The following is a 16,966-nucleotide window of genomic DNA, read 5'->3' on the forward strand; positions in this document are numbered from 1 at the left end:
CATGCCAACTAAATGTCCTTAGTCTTAGAAATTGAATTCTAATCACATATCTTTTTCTTTTTATAATTTCTCTTTGTTGTATCTTTAACTGTAGATATATTGTAACAAAATAAAAATGAATAATTAGCTAAAATTCTAACAAATCACTTATTAGACTTTCTTTGCAAGTTGGTTTTTTGGGCTTTATGTACAAACATATAAATTGAATCCACTCAAAATTTTCTAAACATTAATATCCATAAGTACAGTTTTTTGTGTGTTTATGTTTTCTTAACAGTATATTACTGATTTTTACTTATGGCTTTGTAACATTTATTTTTTAGACTCTTAGATTTTCCTCAGTTTCTTTTACTACTATAAAAAGCATGTCGTCTCTTATTTTCTTTTGGGTGTGCTCTTTCCTTAGGATAAATTCCCATAATGGGAGCGACACTCTCTCTTTATCTGTTACAGTGCTAGGATTTTGTGGCCCTCAGTTTTGGCATAGGAAGCGGTTAGAGAGTAAGGGCTGAGCCAGGGCTGCTTTAAAGTTGGCTTGGATTGAGATGTTAGCAGGTCTGATAGCATGTTACCAATTCAGAAAAGGGAGAGAGGAAGGGAGAGAATATATTTCCATTTTTGTCTCTTATGAGGCTCTATAAGAATGATCCAAATAGAAAAATTTGGTGGCCTCTATCCATAGAGCCTCATGCTCAAGTGATGTTTATTCGTTGATTCAGTCAATCCATTGGTTAGTTACAAACATGTATTGCACTGCCAATACCAGGCACTGTGTTGGTTCCTGGCAATAGCCAGGAAGGACATAGTCTTTTGTCCTCCAGGAGCTCACAATCTGGTGGTGGCATCCTAGTGGCATCTTAGATTGCTAGCCCTGTGTCAGGGGGCTTTTTGATGATTTTAATGTCACTTTTTGGAAAATTTAAGATAAAGTCACAGTAGATGATTAATTTTTTTCTTTTGACATCTAGATTATATTCTCTTGAGGTAGAGTTGAGCCTTGAAGCAGTTTCAGTGATCTTGAATTCTGTTTGGAAGGTAGATAAAGATTCCAAGAAGCTCATATTTGAAAAAGTTTGAAAAAGCATATTTGCTGTTACTTGAAATGTTTTATTTTATTTTTTAAAGATTTTATTTATTTATTTGACAGAGACACAGCGAGAGAGGGAACACAAGCAGGGGCAGGGGGAGAGGGAGAAGCAGGGAGCCCGATGTGGGGCTCGATCCCAGGACCCTAGGATCATGACCTGAGCCGAAGACAGATGCTTAATGACTGAGCCACCCAGGCGCCCTACTTGAAATGTTTTAAAGCTATTAATTTTTGTACTTCTGGCTGTGAACAGAAAGCAAAGCACCAACATACTTGATATTGAAGGTGGTCTCCGTGGTAATCTTGACTTTTGTATTACCTGGAGTAGAAAAGCTTTGACCAGTGAGCAGACCCCATCCATGACTGAATTTGAAAGCTCTTTCAAGATGAAGATGAAATTATTGCTTTGATGGCTTTAAAAATTTAATTACTTATTTTGTAATTGATGTGTAAGGTTTTTATGTTTATCCAAAGGGGCGAGAGAATCTAAGAGAGTAAGGAATGCTATGTGTAGAACGCAGCAAACTGAAACTGAACAACCTTATGACTTGACTGTAAGTGTAAGTAATGTATGTGCTATCATGCAAGATTCAGCATAAGAGAAACTGATTTTGGACATGAAAGATCAAAATCTTAAAGTCTCTGTTACAATGAAATTCTGTGATCTGAAGCCTAAGGATAATATAATAATGCGATTCTAGTGTTAATCAAGTCATTCAACCTCATAAAGAATGTTGTTGACTTAAAATATATAGTGGTTAAGGAAAATGTTTGCCGTTTGGGAGGCTGATACACAAATGGGGCTGAAGTACTGCTCTGATTGTCACCATCCCTCCCTAGAATAAACTGCCTTTCGATGACCGGGATGAATTGAGGGAAATCGTAACGGACAGATACGGGGCAGACAGTTTCTTTATTTTTTTTTATTTTTTGACAGTTTCTTTAAATTATTCTGATATAGCAAGTGAATGGAATTCTTTCCTGATTATAATTTGGATTTATTATCTTTTTTCCTTTTAGACCTGCTTCTTTCCTGTCACAGCCAGTTTCATCATCAGATAGAAACAGTGTTAGATTACTTGAAAAGGTATATTTTAAAACAATTTTTAATCTGATCAAACTAACTTAGGGTAAAATATTATTTTTGCCGCTTTCCCAGTTATTTTGTATTTACATATATCCTATTGCTTCAAAATGGAATTATTGGAATTATTTAATTGTGCCAGTGAACATATGATTTCACAATGTTAGCCTTTTATAGGTTTGTGATAACTCAGGAACCTCTAATTGAAGATCAGCCATAGTCATTAAAGTTTTAACATTACATGTCTGTCTTCTTCAGGACGTGAAGATAAGAACTCCTAGAGAGGGAAGTGAAACACCTTCTAAGAAGACATCAAAATTTGAAACGAAAGACTCTCTATCATCAGATACTGCAAGGAGTACCGAGAATACTGCATTTACAGGGTCTCTGCCAGCTAAAAATAGAGATCCATTCCAAAAAGAGCAAGATCATCTGGTAGAAGAGGTTAGAAAAAGATTATAATAAGTACACTGAAATATTTATTATTTTCTCATTGGCATTGAGATTATAAGTGAAGTTACAGTTAATTATTGATTAATGGGTTAATTTGGGAAAGGAGGGCACAGATAATGAAAATCATGGTTAAAGCAAAATTGGTTCTCCCAAAAAATAGAAATAGATTAATATAAACTTATTTAACATTATATCCATGGTTTAGAACCCAGTCCCATTCTATAAGTATCATCCAAAAGTATAAAAATAACACAGGTATGGTATTTTTGGAATTAACCATTACATAAATTGCTAGATAAATATAACCAATGATTATATTCTATTAAAATAATCTGCTTTAAAAAAAATAATCTGAATGTTGCTTTTCCTTAGCCAAGCTTCCTCTTTTTTTGAATGTTAGAACAAAAACTATGCAATATCATATTATCACTAAGCATAGTGTTTATCCTTTTGCTTTCTAAATATTTAAAAAGTCATTAAATGCATCATTGTTCATGATCTTGGTTTTCCTGACAAGTGACTTTTCACTAGCAAGTGACTACATAATGCTACTGTTGCTTGATAGTAATATTGTACTATTTACTGCAGAAGTTTACACACATTCTCAAGCCATTCTCTAATGTTATTTTTATTACATTTCCCACAACATCCCTTAGCATTGTTTGAATTGGGACAAGGAACCTGAAAATAAATCAGCTACTTTATATTCCTGAGAGACTGAAAGAAAAATTGGGTTTAGTGCATATTGATTCAGGTATTGGAGTTCCCTTCTTTATCTCAGTTTTGATCAAAGTAAGTGAATGATGTCCAAATAAGAGAGCTGGATGTCAGTCATTTTCTTGTTTGTAACATGAAGAGGTTGAACCCTTTTCATGGTCAATAAATACTTTAAAATCTTTCAGGTTTATATTATTTCTCCTTGTTGGTTGATGGACTCCACATAAAAGATGTTCAGTCTGTTTTTCTTTCCTGATATAGAAGGAAAGACATTTGCAATTAAAAGAATTTATATTAGCAGTAGAATGGGATGGGATGGAAGGGGAGAGTCCTAAAATCTCATAAAGCTCTGAAAATAAAGTGAAATTAATTTTCTTTAGTAGTGTTGGTGACAAGAAATATTTAGTGTTTGAATTCTAAGACATCTTCTGTTTTCATGGGGGAGGGCAAATGGGGGTCTATTTGATTATGGTTCTAGGAAGTATATTTTTTAGGGCTCTTGGGGCAGTGTTTTTAATGTGCATGTTTTTTGTTTTCCGGTTTTATTGAAATTGTACAGTGCTGTTTCATATTGTATACTGTCTCTATTTTAGAATGTACTCCTATGCCTTGTTCACTAATTTATGTCTCATAATGAGGTTTCTGGCAAAGAAGTATGTTGTCAGAGTGTATTTCATTTGTTAATAGAGGTGTTACTGTGCAGGTGGGTTATAATTAAGAAAAATCTGCTTGCTTTAAAACTAGCCACTTCAGCTGATACAGAATTGTCAAGTTCAAAGATGTGGCAGATAGTAGCCTAGATCACTGTGTAGTCAGGATTATCTCTGAATCTTCTCAGGTATAAAGATTTTTACCTTCCTTTATAATGGGATATCCAGTTAAGAGAAGAAGGGTGGAAACAGTTTGATGTTTTAGTTCACCTTACAGGACTGTGCCTAGGTAGATGATACAGAGCAGCTGGGAGCTATGTTTTTGGGCGGCTTTTTGTGCCGTCTGCTGTGGTAGGGGCTGCTGCCCGGCAGGTGCTGATTTGTTCTTATCAGGGCTTTTGTTGTATTCCACCAATGGATGTGGTAATTTTTGCTTTACCTTTTCTGTTTTAGGTTGCCAGGGCAGTTTTATCTGATTCACCACAGCCCTCTAAAGGAAAAGAAGTAAAATTAGAGGAACTAGTTGATTCTCTAGTGTCTAACCCATTCTTAACAAGGAACCAAATTCCCCGAACGCCAGAAAACTTGAGTAAGTTAATAATGATTTCTATCACTTACTTTCTTTCTTAGACATTACTGCTGTTAGAACCCTGGTCTGGCATATCTTCTGGAAACTCACTTTAAAATTCTTTTCTGTTTCAGTTTAATGGCAATAGCTCTTTATTTGTTTTGATGTAAGGACTTTTATTGAAGTATTAAGTGTGGGTGTTCTCACTGATACAGCAGCTTGTGAGCACTATTATTTTGCTGTGATACTCTACAATTTTGTTTTTGTTTTACTTGTCTCTTTCCTAGAAAATATTTCAATTGACTACTTTTAAAACACCCTCTGCCGGGATGCCTGGGTGGCTCAGTCAGTTAAGCGTCTGCTTTCTGCTCAGGTCATGATCCCAGGGTCCTGCTCAGCGGGAAGCCTGCTTCTCCCTCTGCCCGCTGCTCCCCCTGCTTGTGCTCTCTCTCCCCCTCTCTCTCACAAATACATAAAATCTTTAGAAACAAAACAAATAGGGACGCCTGGGTGGTTCAGTCGTTAAGCGTCTGCCTTCAGCTCAGGTCATGGTCCCAGGGTCCTGGGATCAAGCCCCACATCAGGCTCCCTGCTCTGCGGGAGCCTGCTTCTCCTTCTCCCTCTGCCTCTCCCCCTACATGTGCTCTCTCTTTCTCTGTATCTCTGTGTCTCAAGTCAATAAATAAAATCTTAAAAAAAAAATAAAATCAAAACAAATTAAAAACCCTCTGCCTCCATATCTGACCTGTGCTCATCATTTGTAGATGTATAGGCTGTGTCCTTCCAGTCAGCAGCCAGCAACATCAGCGAAAAATTGTGTATATAGAAATCGTTTCTACCCCTCTCTAGCTAGCTAGACTGCCCAGTATTTTTTTCTTGTAACCTATAATCTGTGTTGGCAAAATTCTGATTTTGTTGTCCGTATGGCACATCATCCTGGTTGAATTCATATTTGAAGTTAAATTGATTTCAGTTCAGGTTGAACCTAGCCACAACCTAGCATTGGTCAGCAAACTACAAGCTGTGAACCAAATCTAGCTTGCCCTCTGTGTTTTTGTAAATAAAGTTGTATTGAACACAGCCTTGCTGATTTGTCAACATATTGTTTATGCTTGCTTTCATGTTATAGTAGCACAGTTGGGTAGTCGCCATAGACCGATGGCCTACAAAGCCTAAAATACTACTGTCTGCCCTTTACAGAAAAATTTTGCTGAATCCTAGCTTAGACGGATAAGAAGACATCTTTCTAATGTGCTGTGTGCAAGTATATGCACATTTCAGGGACAGCTTTTGTTATTTGTGTGTGATCAGTTGGAGAAGGAGTTCTTTCATGTTGTTGGCCTTTGGTTGGTTGTGGAGTCTTGTCATCCAGTGGGCATATCTGTGTAACGTACAGTGAGTTGGTAGCTTTATATTGAGCGCTAGAAATGAAATTTTTAATTGCATGCTCTGTTTGGGAATATTAATAAATTGTGTTCCCCCCTTCCCTTAATTAGTAAGTGAAATTAGGAGCTCATGGAGAAAAGCTGTCGAAATGGAAGATAACAGAAGTACAGAACCAATTCAGGTGGATGCTGAACATAGAGAAGAAGTATTGCCAGAATCCTTACCTGTGTTGCATAACCCAAGAGAAATTAGCAGGACCAGCTTTCTCTCAGCAAGCACTGTATCCAATTCTGGCCATTCCCATTTGCCTGAAGAGGAAGTTGTTTCAGATTGCCTCAAGTGTGTGCCTCAGAAACATGTGGTGACCAGTCACATAGGTGGACCATCGACACAAAATCAGTCAGATTTGTTAAGTAAGAAAATAATGTGCAAGCAAGGTTTGGAGTGTGCAGCATTACAGAACAAGCTTTTAGAAACTAGCCAAACAGAGACAGTCTCCCCTGCTGTAGGTACTAGGAGAGTTGTAATGGGTAGCAATGAAGAAGAGTCTTCTCTTGACCACTTGCAGGCTTCTTACAAGGAGCCTTTCATGCATAAAAGTATGTTATGGGACTCTTTTCAAGTATCAAGTGGAACTAGTTCCAGGAGTTTAAAGGATATTGATTTTGGCATATTACATGAAACTCTTCCAGAAGAAGTTGGTAACTTAAGTCTTAATAGCTCCAGTAGTACAGAAGCCAATTTTAAACTGGAGCCAAATAGTCCTATGCACAGTGGCATTTTTCCAGAAGATGTTGTGGGAGAAAGACCAACTACTCCAGAATCGGACTGTAATTTACAGGCTATTAGTCGTAGATATGAAGCTCTGAAAAAATCTCTCTTCAAGGAAAGGGAAGAAAGTGACCTTTCTAATCCTGAAACACTTGAAGGACACAAACCAGAATTGAGCTCTATTCCCACAAACATGCAAACAGATGATATGCTTGACTTTTTGGGTACTCACGATTTGCATGTTGACTATACAAAACCATCTTTACGCATGTCCCTTGGTGAAAGGAAACGGTCACTTTCACCACTAATTAAGTTTTCTCCAGTGGAACAAAGATTGAAAACCGCAATACCATGTAGTCTTGGAGAACTTCTACCTAATTTAAAAGGTAAGATTTAACTAGACTTGTGCATATTGACCTATTGAATTTTTCTCTCAACCTCTTGTAACAGTAGTATGCATTGAATGTTGCATGATCTTTATTGTTAATGTGATAAAATATGCTCTTTGTTCCTTCGACTAGGATGAGAAGAGTGAACCTGTCACTTCTATGGGTACTTTCAGAATCTCAAGCGATGGGTATATAGTTTAGTGTGGGACAGGGGTGGAAAATAAAACCAAAACCTGAAACCTGTTGCTTTCATAATACAATCAGAAAGTAAATCTCATCAAAATCTTGGCTAGTGGAAGATGGTTCTAAAAATGTTGAGTAGCACTATGTATGTTAAATATCATTCTTGTAGTAATATATCTGTAATTTATTTTGAAATAAATTTGAGGGGGATGGGTGACAAGATAGGTTAGTGTATTCGTTTCTTGGGGCAGCCATACAAAGTACCACAAACCGGGTACCTTAAAACAACAGAAATCTATTGTCTCTGGATACAATAAGTTCTGAAGGCTGGAATCCAGAATCAAGGTGTTAGCAGGGCCTTGGTTCCTCTGAAGCCACCAGAGGAAGATCCTTCTCGCCTTTCCCAGCTTCTGGTAGCCCCTTGGCTTGGTAGTTCCTTGGCTTGTGTTAGCACAGCTCTCATCTCTGCCTCCATCTTCACATGGCTTTCTCCTCTTGTGTGTCTGCGTGCCTTCTTTATAAGGCCACTAGTCATACAGGTTTAAGTGCCCACCCTACTCCAGAATGACCTCATCCTAATGATTATATCTTGAATGACCCTCTTTCCAAATAAGGCCGCATTCTGAGGTACTGAGGTTAGAAGTTCATCATGTCTTTCTGGGGGACACAGTTCACATAACAGTATTAATTACTGAAGCTGGATAATGGATACATTGGGTTGACGATAATTCTCTTTATTTTTGTATGTCAAAAATTTTCATCATAGAGATTAAAAAAAAAAAACCCTGTTCTTAAAGCGTGTTAGAGCAAGCATAGATTTGGTGATATAGATTCATTATTTATCACTGATTTTCCCATGATAATTAAACACTGGTATATTAAAAAGTATTCTAAGAGGGATGTATTGATACTCTCTGGAGAAAAGGTACCTCAGTGAGAATAATGGTAATTTTTATCATAATCATTTGCATGTGAACATTTTATTTAAGAAGACTGAAATTTGCTACTATTTGGAACTTGTCCTGTTTAATTTTTTTCTTTGTAATGTTTGATTATCCTTTTCTCTTTTTTAAAATCACCTTTGCAGAAGAAGAAATCTTGAATAAGAGCCTTGATGCTAACGAATTTCCATCAGACTTGAAGAGATGAAGCAGAAGCCCAGTTAATTTAACTATGATATACTTAAATTTCAAGCAGTGTCACAGGATAAAAACGGATTTATAATTTAAATACATGTTGGAAGTATAACTCTTTTTCTAGGTCTAAAAAATCCTAAATAATGCCTTTTAGCAGACTTTAGTTTTTAGGTAAAGAGAGTATGTTTGGATTTTTCTCCTTGTATGGATCTGGGGTTAAAAAATGTGAAGTATTTGGGAAGCAGACATCAAGTTTTGTGAAGCCATTTTGATTCCTTGAATAATTTGTAAGCATTAAGTAAATAGCAAAGTATTAGTTTAATTTATTATGTTACAATTTCAGTTGATTAACAAACAAGTGGTTTTTGATATACTTTTATTAACTGGTTAACATAACCATTGAATACTGATCTTTCATTTTAGGGAAATACATAACTTTTATTGTTTCTTTATGGAACATTATAGTACTAGCCAAAAGAAGTGAAAAAAGTAGTACCTTGGGATGTGTAGTCAAGGTGAGAAAAGTTCAAGTTTGGGAAAGCTCTAAACGGGCTTAATGATTATTTAAGTAGTACGCTGGTCCTGGAAAATGTTTGATGAAATAAAGTATATGTGATGATAAGTGAAGACTGGGGCAGAATGAATTTAGAAAAAAGGAAAAAGATGGAAGATGACTAGACACTTTTAAGGAACACTGTCAAACTATAAATCCATTCAATGGGTTGTACAGCAGGTTTATATTTAGTCTAATTTAGACTTTGAGAATTTAATTTAACCCTAGTTTTATATTTTAACAGAAAAAATGTAAATTAAACATTTATTAGTTTCTGTTTACTGTTGTTGGTTTATTTGGGGGGCATGGTTTTTGGGAAAGCAGGTAATTTTTATTGTTTTACTTTCCTTCTTAAAAACCATCAGTATGCCACAGCCTATGAATAGCTTCAAAATAACTTGAGAAAACTGAATTCGGTGTACTTGCTCAGTGTCACAGTTAAGTCAGTGGTAAAGCTAGGATTTGACCCTATTTTCCTTCCTTAATATACCATAAGACCTAGAAGTAACTAAAAGGCCAGGCTAAAGGATATGGCCACAGGAGTTGGCCTCCGATTGACCTTGTGGACTGAGTGGGAGTCAGGTGAGGCCTCCCTTAACAGTAACGTGCCTCACTCTGTCATGACCCTTCGCTGAGAAAATGGCTTGTCTCCACCATCAAAGTGTATACATGCCGTTGCCCTCTGAACCAGGAGCAATGCGCATGCACTGGAAAGGTGATAGCACCTATGGTACCCCTCTGTCTAGCCCCAGTTCTTAACCATCAAAACCTTGTCCGTTTGTCAAGAAACTGATAAGGAGAGAAGTTGAAGGGGAGAGTTCTGGAGGTGGTTGGGTTTAACTGTTCATCTTCCTTGGCTCATTTTCGGCTTTTGCTAAGTTGTTTGATCCCAGTTTGAAGGCCAGTCTTTTTGTGAGAAAAGACCAAAGAAAAGCACATATAACTTCCTTATTTTGCAGTGGTAAAGAAAGAGGAAGAGCAGTTTCTCCTGGGGTGCTATATTCCTTTATTAGTTAATACAACAAATGAGGGACTGTAGATCAACTGGAAAACTATCCTGTAGTCTGCCATAAGAAAACCCACTAACCTGTAAATCCAGAGTTAATGTATTAGGGAGGAGGTAGGGCTATTAGCTTCCACAACGTGCCAGGGCCATTCCTAGACATGAAAACATACTGTTTCATTCAATTGTCATAACTCTACTGTTAGATAGTGGTTATTGTACATATTTCACAGTGATACTGAAGCTAGGGAGCTTAAATGACTTGTCTAAGGTGGACTCAAGGAATCATCTGGGAAACATCCTAAAAGCTGTAGATTCTGTAGGTCTAAAATGGGGATTAAGAACCCACATTTTAAAAATGCTTCCCTGGTAATTCTTAGGTTCAATAATAAGATTCAGAAGCACTGCTTGGGGGGATATAGAGTCACATTTAGCCTTGGGGTACCTTAAAGAAGCAAGTGTATTATTATATATGTACTGCTTTAGAGGTTAATTGATAAGGTAGTGCAACTTCAACAGTAAGGGCGGGAGGCCCTTAATTACTGAGAATCAAAAGATCAAAATGTCTCTGGACAGTATGGATTTCCAAACACCACATTGTTAAGTGAGTCATACCTGGAATAGGTTGGGAGTTCGGCATTCTTTCCTGTCCTTTATATGCCAGTAGTATTAACAAAAATATCTCTGATTTATCAATTTCTCCTAAACCATTGTGATTATGACCTAACTGCCTTCAGGCTCTTCCCTCTCCAGTATTGCCTGCAGAGCTGCCTTTTAACTTTAGGACTGTTTTGATCACTTAGTTTAAAATTCCATTAATGGTTTATCGCTAATTCCAGAATAGAGTTAAAATTTAAAGGCATATCGTGTCCCCTATGTAGATTTCTCTATTCCCCTTCCACTATCGTTTCCCATTTTTTTACTGAACTGCTTTTGTTCATCGTGGTTCTTTAGAAATCTTAATTCACAATTATAGCTGTCCTTTAGGGCTCAGACCAAATGTCACTTCCACCTTGGAAGTCCTAATCAATCCTTTCCATATTCATGGACTTAGCTCTTCTCTAAAATCTATAGTTTATCTTTTATTAATTTAGTATTTTTCACGTAGTGCTTTTATCATTTTTTCATGGTTGCATGTATGTGATCTTTCCAGTCATACTGATGATATACATATGGACATACGTACCTTTGTAGATGTGGGAGGTGTGTGTCCACACATACATATCCTCAAAGGGCCATGGATCATCTTTAGCAAATACTTAAGTATTGGAATTGTTTTCTTTGCCTCCTATGTGATGGGATTAAAATAATGGTAAAGAGGGCTACTTACTGCTCTAAATGTACTTTTTCTCATTACATTCATCACAGATGATACAGAATGTACCTCGTTTTATTCACTATTTGTAAGATAAAGGTGTGTAATTGACTTCCATGTCAACTTGAAACTTTAGTAACGAATGACCGAATGTCCTAATTGTTTTAAATGTTTAAAGAGGAGAAGCATGTAATATTTAACATGAAAAATGTTACCAAGTGGAATAAGAGTGTTTGAGGCAAAAAAACAAAAAACAAAACAAAAAAACCAAAAAAACATTTGGGGGGAATTTAACTGAAAAAATACAAGTATTTTGAAACCATTTTTTACCATGATCTATGAAGTCAGTTTTATCTAAGGGAGAAAAACAGAATTCTTGAGAACTTTATAAAAGGAAACCTTATCTTTTTCCCTACTCTTAGAATTCTAAATTAAACAAATGTTTAAGGAAATTTTCCATAATGTAAAAGTACTTGCAAAGGTAAAATTCTCTTTTACATTATCTTGCAGATACACAGTTGCTTTCACCTTAGGCACTGTGCCAGTCCACATGCTCTATTTAAAATATTTGTGAGTCCTCTATGGGACTGTTTATAAATATGTTCTCTTTACTATAGCCTTGAATAAACATTCAATATTATACCACCTTGCTCTGGAATTTCCTATATAATATCAAAAAGAACTATGCCCTGCACATCCTAGAATGATCACATATAAAGGTCTACCAGTAATTTAATCAACAAAAGAAATTTGAGAGGTTAAGTGATTCGGGTAAAAGTATTTTGTTACTGCCATTTTAATTAGATTTACTAAATGCGGTATTTTAAAATGATTTTAAAAAGGAAATCTATCAAGTTTTTCACATCTTGAGTCTTTTAACTTACTGCCAAAGGCCCCATGTAGAAGAGTTTAATAACTTAGATCTGAATAGCTTCTTGCTCTTCACGGGTAGGGACTTTGTCATCCACAGCTGCTGCTATAAAGGTCTTGGAAAAGCTAAAGCTCTATTCTATTTAATGTCTGTATTCAAAGGTAATGCGTCTTTTGTAAAATGGTGAGAAGAGTGTATCAGAGAGGTCTGGCTCTAAAATACTTAGATTTCATTTAAAAGCGTAAGGCAGTTGGAATAGAACATTTTAAGGGTTTTCTGACTTCACTGTACCACATTGCCACTCCAAATTAGGAACCTTAGAATCCTTCCCTAAAAACTGGCAATCTTAAGACTGATCCGGTATTAACCAATTTCCAGATAGATAAAGATGGGGAAGTGAATTTGCCCAAAGTGAACAAAACACTGTTCTTTGAGAAGTCGCTTAACTTTCCGGGCTGCAGCTTCCTTAATCTGTAAAATTAGGGGAATTATATGAAGGTGTAGTGTACACCTGAAAAAGATTTTTAGGATTAACTTTTGTTAATGGAGGAAGTAGTGGGGAGTAATGGTCAAGAAAGGGGTAGGTCTATAATCATACTGCCTAGGTTCAGCTGAATGACCTTAATAAGGTCATATCAGTTTTCTCACCTATTAAGAAATAAAAGTAATCTACCTCAGGTTGTGGATTCAATAAGATAATACACATCAAGTACTTGAGTACGTGGCATTTAGTAAGGGCTCAAACATTTAGCTAGGCTTCAGTAATTTGGGAGTAGGCATTTAAGGGGTGGGTGGGTGGGGGGAGAATGGCTCAGGTGGTCGTACTGATAGCTGACACATAGTACTGAGTATGTCAGGCACCATTCTAAGTGCTTTCCATGTTTTAATTTTTTTTTAAACAATCCTAAAAGTAGAGCTACTCTTACCCACATTTCACAAATGAGGAAACAGCAGAATGAAATTAAGTACCTTGCCTAGTTCACAGGGCTAGCAAGTGAAGGGAGAATATGAACTCAACTCAGGTGGTCTAGCCTCAGAGCCCCTACTCTTAGTTGCTCTGCTTCCAGCTGCCATTCACTATCGCTAAGGTGATGGGGACTAGATCACAAAATTAACCAGTTAAATATTACTTGTGGGCAGTCAGAATCTTTAGGTTTATACATTAGCCACCTTCAAGTTACTTCAAATAAGACCATATTTTAAATTGCTAACAGCAAATGTTTATTCATGGTTGAAGCCAAGAAGGATTTATAAATGCATTTTAATACCTTGCTGATAAAATAGTAACATTCCATCTTTGCAATCTTGTAAGGAACACAGGAAGATACTGTAAAGGCTTTAACGTGTATATCTATTATAACCAGGTAATCAGAAGGCGCACACGCACGCACACACACACACACACCACCTACTTTAGTGTTACACCATACCAACTTTTCAGAAAGGCCATCTTGAAGCTCTACTGGATAGCTGAGTAAATAGCGTCCAAGGTTTAAAGACGGGGGAGTAGGGAAGGAAGATGGAAGTAGTAAGCAGCACACATGTCAAAGCCCACTTTTAAGCACAGGACATTATGAATATAAAAAAAAAAAGATGCGCGGAAGGGGGGAAAGGCAATTCAGCATTTTCAGAAAGGGCATTTGGTAATATTCAACGCATCAGGAGGCTGTGCTTGGGACCATCCACTCTCTCCAGCTTCTCAAAGTGTTTCCTGGCATTGCGGATGTTGATCAGAGTAGCTGCAGAAGGGATCGACGGATCCGACATAACAACCATCACGTACGTGTTTGATGTGAAGATGTCGATGAAAGCAGCGAAGTTAGAATTCCGAACCTCCATGCTCTGGAAAGAAGCGGCTAATTTACTGCAGCTCAGCTTGAACTGCTTAATGATGTTGCTGATCTTCTCAAACCGGTGGACATCACGCTGCTCTTTGCACTGGTAATGGGAAATGACCAAGAACGTAGCTCTCTCGAACAGCAGGACTTCGTCGGCCTCAATAATTTGGGCAAAATTCCTTAGGTTCATCTCCAGCTGCTGAACATTGGGAATCAGCTGATAGACAATACTGGACCAGGCTTTGTAGAGCGTTTCGTCCCAGATGGAGGTTCGAAAACAAGCGCATTCCAGGGGGCGAGACAAACGCCTCAGGTCTTCCTCTCGCTCTTTAAAAATCAGGTCACGCTGATCCTCCTGAACCAGATCCATTTTGTGCACCAGGCAGAAGATTTTGGCATCGGGAGAGTTCTGGAGGATGGCCTCCAGACACGACTGGTAATAATGCATGTCCTTTTCCAGTTCGCGGCTCTCCACGTCAAACACGTAAATCAAAACCTCGACGTTCCGGAAGATGTTGTCCCGCTGGCTGGTGAAGTAATTTTCCATGAAGGTGTCCTGACCGCCACAGTCCCACAGGTTGAGCACCAGGTTGCCCAGGAATCGGACGTGGGAGTGCTCCACATCAATGGTGGCACCCAGACGCCGGGTGTCGCGGGCGATATAATTTGCAAAGATAATCGACCGCATGCTGGTCTTCCCTGACCCGCTCTTCCCCATCAACAGCACCTTTTTCTTCATGGCTGTATTTGGCATCACCCGCCGGAGCCGCCGCGGACTGGGCCTCAGGGCGCGGCCTAACTGCAGCGCGGAGGGAGGGCGGGGTCGGGGCTGGCGGGCTCTCCGCAGGCCGGGCCGCGCAGCTGTGCGGTCGGCGCAGCCGAAAGCGAGAGATCTGGGCTGGAAAAGCCGCGGCAGGGGCGAGCTCTTCCTCGGAGGCGAGCGCTCTGGCTCAGGTGGCTGCAGAGCTTCGGTGAAAAGCTGCCCTTCCGGAGAACCGAGCTGCGGCGTCCCAGCGGCCACCCACTTCCGGCGGCGATCTCGCGAGAGCGCCCGCGCTCGGCGCTCAGGGCCCAAGGAGCTTTGAGAAGCTGCTCTCTTAATGAACCCGAGCTGGGGCCACCCGAGAAAGATAAAATGGAAGGGGAGCCCAGCAGTCGGGTGCAGGTTTTCCTCTTTAAACTGGGTTTACGGTTGCAAAGTGTACGTATGCGGTCGGTTGGGAGAATGCTGCCATCTCGTGGCCAAATGTCCCCCCACCCAGCACAGCACAGCTCAGCTCGCTTTCGGAGCGCGGTGTGCTCCAGTGGGTTTCGGTCAGGGCCGCGCGCAGGTGAAGCGGAGGAAGGCCGGACTTCTCAGCCCAGCGAGGCCTCCTCGGATTCCCTGGTTTGCTGCGTACGAGGGCACGATAAATGAACACTGCAGATGAGGAAAGTGAGACCTGGGAAAGTTAGGTGACTGCCCAGTGCTACACGGTGAGATGGTAGTAAATCCCCACTGGGAGATGGACTGACTCCCAGTTGGTGCTTTTTCCACTTGGAAGCAAGTTCCTTTCTCACAGCTCCTTTTCCGGTAACCTCAGGCTTCAGAATTTATGATCAGAGTCCCAAAGCTCGAGGAAATTACGGTATAGAACCTATGCAGTGGCTCAGTCCTCACGATAACCCTATGAATAAACAACCCTATTTTCAAGTGAGTAAATCCAAGCTTAGAGGGGCTAAGTAATTTTACCAAGTTACACACCTATTAAATGATGCGATGCAATTTGTCTATTTTTAAAATAGAAATTGTATATATTTAAGGTGTACAACGTGATTTTGATAGTGAAATGATAACGCAGTCAGACTAACATACCTTACAGTTCTCTTTCTGTGTGGTGAGAGCACGTGAAATCCACTCTCAGCAAATTTTAAGCGTTCAATACAGTATTAACTACAGTCATCGTGTGGCAGGTTAACTCTCGACACTTACTCATCCTGCATAACTGCAACTTTGTACCCTTTGACCAATATCTCTCCATTTCCTCCACCTCCTTGTGCCCGGAAATCACCATTCTACCCTCTACTACTATGTACTTGACTTTTTAAGATTCTACATAGTTGAGATCCTGCAAGCTTTTTTCTTTCTTTGTCTAGTTTATTTCACTCAGCATAATGTCATCCAGGTTCATTCATGTTGTTGGAAATGACAGGATCTCCTTTTTAAAGGCTGGATAATGTTTCACTGTATATACAAACCACCATTTCTTTTTAAAAATTTTTATTATTTTTTATTTTTTTAAAAGATTATTTGAGAGTGAGAGAGAGCACACAAGCAGGGGGGAGGGGCAGAGGGAGAAGCAGTCTCCCTGCTGAGGAAGGAGCCCTATGCCAGAATCAGTCCCAGGACCCTGGGATCATGACCTGAGCTGAAGGTAGGAGCCTAACTGACTGAGCCACCCAGGTGCACCTCTTTTTTTTAATTGTAAAATTTTATTTTGATTTTATGTTTAAAACAACACACTTTGAGTTTTATGAGCCACCAAGAATGTTCTCTAACACTATATTCTACAAGTAGATATTAACGTAGAATTTACCTAAAATATATCAATAGTAGCTATTCCTCTCCTCCCTTGGAGAAGTTGAAGATTCTTTATTATTAGCATTCGATTTATTTAAATTCTGGTATTTATGTTGGACTGTAGTGATGGTTTTCCCCCCCAGTTTTACTGACATATAACTGATATGTAACATTGTATTAGTTTTAGGTGTATGACAATGGTTTGATATATGTGTACATTGACAAATGATTACAATAAGTTTAGTTAACATCCATCACCTCAGGTAGTTACAATCCCCGCCCCCCCCCCCCCCCGCCCCGCCTTTGACCATGAGAACTTTTAAGATTACACTCTTGGTAAATTTCAAATATACAATAGAGTACTGCTAACTATTGGCACCATGTTGTACATTATATCCAAGA

General features: G+C 38.7%; 2 protein-coding genes and 1 non-coding gene across 4 annotated transcripts in view; 2 read left to right on the plus strand and 1 right to left on the minus strand.

Annotated features, from left to right (window-relative positions):
- Positions 1 to 13,243, plus strand: part of HAUS6 (HAUS augmin like complex subunit 6) — a 45,592-nt gene extending 32,349 nt beyond the window's left edge. For both annotated transcript variants that reach the window (XM_027615118.2, XM_027615119.2), the window contains exons 13-17: positions 2,108 to 2,174; positions 2,430 to 2,615; positions 4,445 to 4,580; positions 6,056 to 7,102; positions 8,376 to 13,243. In XM_027615118.2, coding sequence (XP_027470919.1) covers positions 2,108 to 2,174; positions 2,430 to 2,615; positions 4,445 to 4,580; positions 6,056 to 7,102; positions 8,376 to 8,437 — 1,498 coding nt within the window. In that variant the 3' untranslated portion in view covers positions 8,438 to 13,243. The remainder of the gene's footprint in view (positions 1 to 2,107; positions 2,175 to 2,429; positions 2,616 to 4,444; positions 4,581 to 6,055; positions 7,103 to 8,375) is intronic.
- Positions 1,867 to 1,997, plus strand: LOC113935198. The gene has a single exon (XR_003523950.1).
- Positions 13,244 to 13,363: 120 nt separating the features above from the next.
- RRAGA (Ras related GTP binding A) lies at positions 13,364 to 15,029 on the minus strand. Its single transcript, XM_027615120.2, has one exon. The coding sequence runs from the start codon at positions 14,756 to 14,758 to the stop codon at positions 13,817 to 13,819; it is 942 nt and encodes a 313-aa protein (XP_027470921.1). The 5' UTR covers positions 14,759 to 15,029; the 3' UTR covers positions 13,364 to 13,816.
- Positions 15,030 to 16,966: the final 1,937 nt, after the last annotated feature.

The sequence above is a fragment of the Zalophus californianus genome, chromosome 13, assembly GCF_009762305.2.
Source record: "Zalophus californianus isolate mZalCal1 chromosome 13, mZalCal1.pri.v2, whole genome shotgun sequence".
In the NCBI taxonomy this organism is placed as follows: Eukaryota; Metazoa; Chordata; class Mammalia; order Carnivora; family Otariidae; genus Zalophus; species Zalophus californianus.

What these genes read in the sequence shown, in the direction of transcription:
- RRAGA (XM_027615120.2), bottom strand. Translation starts at nt 14,758, where the DNA reads ATGCCAAATACAGCCATGAAGAAAAAGGTGCTGTTGATGGGGAAGAGC.